This window comes from Lissotriton vulgaris, chromosome 2_1, assembly GCF_964263255.1.
Source record: "Lissotriton vulgaris chromosome 2_1, aLisVul1.2, whole genome shotgun sequence".
NCBI classification, from domain to species: Eukaryota; Metazoa; Chordata; class Amphibia; order Caudata; family Salamandridae; genus Lissotriton; species Lissotriton vulgaris.
The window spans coordinates 826,945,385-826,951,384 of NC_141687.1; the positions used below are offsets into that span (position 1 = coordinate 826,945,385).

The 6,000-nt window shown below is 44.0% G+C and overlaps 1 protein-coding gene across 1 annotated transcript in view; it reads left to right on the forward strand.

The window, feature by feature from the left end:
- COL6A2 (collagen type VI alpha 2 chain) overlaps positions 1-5,266 on the forward strand; it is a 95,830-nt gene extending 90,564 nt beyond the window's left edge. The window contains exon 28 of the mRNA XM_086956236.1: positions 2,512-5,266. Coding sequence (XP_086812362.1) covers positions 2,512-3,110 — 599 coding nt within the window. The 3' untranslated portion in view covers positions 3,111-5,266. The remainder of the gene's footprint in view (positions 1-2,511) is intronic.
- Positions 5,267-6,000: the final 734 nt, after the last annotated feature.

Here is a 6,000-nt window from a genome sequence, read left to right on the forward strand (position 1 = left end):
GTATCTAGCTTATTCATAAACTATATAAGCCTATCTGTACATCTGTCCACACTTTAAATTCATAATTTATTGATCTCTGATACAAAAGATTAAATAAAACAAACAAATACAATTATATACACAACACGTTACAGAGTTTGAACATGCTGCATGTTCTCACAGTCTACAAGTCATATAAGAAATCATTGTTCTTCTGTCCCTCCTTGCTTCTTTCTCATTAGAAATTGGTGGCTACATGATAGGTCCAACGTTTAATCCACCTGGAGATAGCGACCAAGTCAAAGGAGTCCTAGGGCACCTGCCCCCTTGTTTTTCCCTATGGGGGAACTTATTAATTAACAATATATCTTGTGAGCCTCCTCCTACTAAAATGTCAACGCGCTTCGGCCTAGACAGTCAAGGCATCCTTAGGACTAGGAAGACAAGAGACATGTCAAATGCCTGTGATCAATAACAGTAATCCAAAGCTATTCCGGAAGCACCAAATCTTGAACTGCGGTAGTCCAATACCTATAAAATGAGGAGAATAGTTCTTATGACTTTGAAGATGACCGTGTTCACGATCTGTTCACCATGCTGCTCCTCAAAAAAGAGGTTGTGCTGTGACTACGTTATGCAGGTTCATGTCACAGTGATGCCCAAGTGACTTAAAAACAAGCTGGTGTAACTGTTTCACACACAAATGTATCCCTACGGTATACCATTTCCATATTATGGGGAACAGCGTTTACAACGCAACTTTTACAACGCAGTACCTTTTCGACGCAACCATTACAACGCAAGTCATTACAACGACTTGTGCTAGGGGGCGCTCTAGGATCGGGAATAGTTTTAATTTACTATCCAACACCTTCCCTACTATCCACGGGTACTGGAGTTGGAATAGTAAATTAAACTATTCACTTTCCAGCGCCCCCCAAAGCAAGTCGTTGTAACGACTTGCGTTGTAAAAGTTGCGTCGTAAAGGCATGCGTTATAAAAGCATGCGTTGTAACGACGTACATCCCCATATTATTCTTGTGCTTTTCCTGCCCAGGTTACGTGGAGTGAGATGGGTAAATTATTTTCTTCTTTCCAAAGAGAATACACATGCAGGATGTGTGGTCGTGTTTTGTGTCTCCACTAATATCAGTTCTATTTATGAACAGGTAAGCTTTTATAATGTGCTACTTTCTATGTACAGGTGATGGTGCAATGTTATGTTCAGTGCTTCAGTCACCCCACTTTTGTAGTACCTTTATCACTGTAATCTGCAATAAATGCGTACAATTTTCAATGAATTTCAAACAGACATTCACCCTAATTCTAGTAACAAAAATGAAACAGATATTGTTGATATAAATTGGTCATTAGTTGATTTTATACTTATTAAAGCCTTGCCTCTTCAATTTGGTTGCAGTAGAATATGTCAATGATGTTTCTTTCCTGATCAAAAATATTTCCTTTCCTGTTTGTCTTACTGTCCCGATAAACAGATTGTCCTGTACTGTGACCTCCCAATTTCATTTGTATGTTGTCTCCATATTTCCCTTATGCTCAAAGTGTGACCTATTATTAGTTGGCAGATCTGATTTGTTCTGATCAATTAAGCTCTGTGCCTGTTTATTGGTCTTTTGGTCGAAATGTTATTTCCTGGTTGCCTGTGTGTGGTCTGTTTTCACATTGGCAATGTGTCCTGTAAATGTGTCTTTTTAGAAAACTCATGATCTGGATACTGTCTTGTTATTGGTTTTGCGTCCTGAGTGCCACCCCACCAATGACTGTGTCTTTGTGCAGCCTTCTTATTGACAATGTGTTCTGTGTTTCGTTTGTACACTCTTTTCATTGACTGTTTCCTCCTAAGTACCTTCACAATTGCCAGTGGCGACCTGCACAGGTAAGAGCAGGGGGGTGGGGGCTGTTGGGTAAGTCGACATACAATGTGAGAAGTAGAAATAAATAAAAATAAAAACCACTTACCTTGCGCTTGCCACATCGCCAAGTCGGCAATATGGCAAGTACTTTTTTTTTGGTCATTTAATTCAACTTCTCCCGTCGTATGTTGACTTACCCGACCTGACCCGCCTCAGTCCACAATCTTACCTGTGCCGGCCACTACAGTCAATGGCTTTACATTCGCCATGAAGCCTCTTCAGTGTGTCTGTTGTATTCATTAAGCTGTCTCTTCACAGATGTGTTCCACATTGAATTATTGTGCTGACTGTTTTGAGCGCTGGCTCCTCATTCGACTGTCCCTTACCTCCTCATTAGCTATTCATGCTGCATCTAAACTCCTTATGTTCCTTACGTGCCTCCTCAATAGTGGTTATTTTTTCATTTTGCCACTTCATTGGATATGTGTCCATTTCAATGTCTCTTCATTAGTCATGTGTTCCATGTGATGCTGCCTCATTGGTCCTGTGTGTCCTGTGCTACTGTCTCACTGGTCCTGCGTTCAGCATATTACTTCTACATTGGCTATGTATTCTGAGTGCCCTCTTGTATTTTCTCTTCCCTTACTTTGCTTTGAAGAACTTGCAGTGGCTCAGTGTACCCAGCGGCCGGTGGACGTCGTTTTTCTGCTGGATGGATCAGAGAGAATCGGAGAGGCGAACTTCCACAAGGCAACCAATTTCGTGGAAGAGGTGTCCCGACGCCTGACCCTAGCACGGCGGGATGATGACAACATGAATGCACGCATTGCCCTTCTGCAGTATGGCAGTGAAAATGAGCAAGTGGTGGCCTTCCCGTTCTCCTACAACTTGACTGACATCTCAGAGTCACTGGCAGAGATCAAATACCTTGACTCATCTTCCAACATTGGTTCGGCCATCATCTACGCCATCAACAATATCGTTCTGAACCAGCTGCTGGGAGTCCGACGCAACACCGAGCTCTCCTTCGTCTTCATTACCGATGGCATCACTGGGAACAAGAGCCTGAACGAGGCTGTTACCTCTATGAGGAAGCAGGATGTCATGCCCACAATTGTGGCCATTGGTGATGATCTGGATATGGACATCCTCATGCAGATTGGCCTTGGCGACAGGACGGCCATCTTCAGGGAGAAGGATTACAGCAGGCTCTCCCATCCCAGCTTCTTCGACCGCTTCATCAGGTGGATCTGTTAGACAGCAGAGGACCCAATATTTCCCCTGAATCCACCACTCTCTCCCCTGCCCCGCCCTCTGCTGCCCTGTCCCCTCCCTCTGTTATTACTCATGTTTTTAAATCCTACAAGTGTTAGTGCTTTTTGAATTGTACAAAGAATTGTTTCCTGAGGGATCCGTTTTTTAAAATCAGAGTTTGAATGTCTTTTTTTTACATGCAATTGCGGAAAAGTGTCTTGCATATCTGATTCATGGTGCTAAGTACAGTAAGAATTGCTGAGAAAGCGGCTGCAGGGTAGGACAAGATTGGCAGGGGAGGCCTGTGGCGCCCTTGTTCAGGTGTCCCTGACCGGTGATGATCTATAAAATGGGTGCTAATTGAATAAGGTCAGTGCTAGGTCAGAGGGCACCTCCTCTTTCCCGCTCTTCATTCACTCATTAACCCTGCATGCAGTAAAGCAGCAGGACCAGTTTACATGCCTGAAATGGCTACTATTGTTACATAAAAGAGAAGGAAATCATGGCTCAAGTAATGCATGGTCAGTCGCTGTGGTGTGTGGTTACATGGGTGCCGCAGTGCTAGAGAGACCCCTCCCTGAGGTTCCAGTTCCCACTTGCACATTTCACAGGATTACTGTTGTCACTCACTGTGCATTTACTGATGCTAGCAAAAACCTTCCCTGCTCAAAAGTAACATTGCGACTCAATGACCCTCCATGCTCCTCTCCATGCACATATTTCCGCACAGGCCACATCCCCAGGTACTAGCCCCCTCCCGCCCCCTTCTACCTTTCCTAGCGAGGTCCCTTCCATTTTGCATCCAACAGTGCTAGATTGACCCCTCTCTCCCTGTATCTGCCCGTGCCGTTCGGGCCTCTACTTGCATTAGTCATGGTGTCATGGTGCTAGATAGTCCATTCTTCTCAAGGGTCCCAACAGTAGTTAGTTTAGGCTCATAGTTAGTCCCAGTACTGGAAGTGTGTCAGTGGTAGTCAGTTCCCCAGCCCTGCATGAGCTCAATAATGGTCATACTCAGCACTGCATGTGTCCAGTCCAAGATTTGCAGGAGCCTTAGAAGTTTGTGTCGGCCTTGCTGGTGCCCGAACCATAATCAGTAAAAGGCTGACCTGCGCTTTAATGGTTGTCAATCCTTGCCCTGAAAATGCCTCCATGGCAGTCAGTCTCAGCCCTTGAGGTGCCCCAATGGCATGCAGTCCCAGACCTGCAGATGCCTCACTAATATTCAGTCAACAGAGAAACAAAAGGTCCCTATGGGAGAAGCGTAAGCCTCAACTTTCGTGGCAACATTTACAAAACTATCAATAGATTGGTTTAAACTGAGATTGGAGCACTGTATTTTTCAAGGTAATTGTTACACTAAATATAAGACAATCTTCAAGTGATATTTGTGGACATTTACTAAATAAATTGTTTCAATCTCAGTTTAAACCAATCTACCAATGGTTTTGTACATGTTGCCACGGATGTTGAGGCTTACACTACCCCTATAGGGACCTTTTGTTTCCTTATTAACTGTTCTATTCTGGTCCCAGGGTTACTGGGTTGCCCTTTTTGCTTTAAGAATTCAGTAGTTTCAGGACCAGATTTCCGAATGCCACAGTGGTAGTTAGTCCCAGAAATGCAGATGTCTCTGTGATATTAAGTTTCAGACCTGCAGATGCCTCATTGGTGCCAGTCTGGGACTTGTAGATACCTCAGTGGCAGTCAGTCACAGACCAGTAGATGCCCCAGTGATAGTCAGTCTCAGACCTTTAGGAGCCCGAGTCCGTCACCTGCAAAGTTTAACTACTGACTGTCAAGGGCAATGTTTAGGCATCACTCACTTGGCCACATTTGGCCAGAAGTCACCAGGCATGAATGAATGAAATATTGATCAACTATAATTGGTGCTTTTTGTTCCCAGTTACCCGCCAACTGATTATCCACTAGTACGCTGTGATAAAGTGACTCAAGACAGTAGCTGTTGCATGTCACTTAGCTCTTAACATGTCCCACGTTTGTATATATAACTAAAGAAACACAAGTAATTAGTCCCATTGTGCAGGTGCAATAAATCCACCAGTCAGAAGTTGTGAGGAGAGTCTACACATTTTTCCATCTGTTACTATTCTTGTTCACGTTGAACCTTTCCATTAAAAATTACTGTGACAGGGTCATTGCGTGGGATTTGTCTGTTCTGTGGATGAGCGCACTTCTTCACCTGTATTATGTAATGAGTCTTCTTGCCTTCTCCTAAGGTCCCAGACTGTTTGTGTGTTGACTATGTACAGGAGAGAAAGAAACTAGCCAGGGCAGTGTTTGCAGAGTTCCGTTTAACCCAGAAATTCTGCCGCACTACATTATTAGGTCGTTCCGTTCGCATCAACTTTTATCGCCAGGCGTTTGCCCCATACTGGAAAATCAGCGTGAACTGCACCATGCGCAGTGCAAGAGGATGCTGCTTCTTTCTGCCGCTCGAGTAGATATTGTACTAGAGCAGCCAGCATCTACCTCAACGTGAGTGGAAGTATACTGAATGCGACAAATTTCACAGGGAAGTGGTTTAGCATTGGAATTTCTCCGCTCGACGACTTCATGTTGGCAAGCGCAAGCGAGGAAAAAAACTCTGCTCCACGGAGCAGAGTTTTTCGGAACTCCATGTGCTCCGTGAAAAACAACGCAAACTCCGCAAACAGAGTCTTGTTCACCGCCCAGGCCTAAAAGAGACAGAATGAGAGAGCATACATCAATGTGAATACAAGTATATAACCAATTTCCTTATCTTGTCAGCAGGAGTACCACAATGCCCTACCTCGGGGACAGTCTCTAGATTATTTTCCCACCTTCACTTTTAGGCTGAGCTAGGAAAGTTCCAGAAAAATAATACAAAGCTACACTCAATGTATGATTT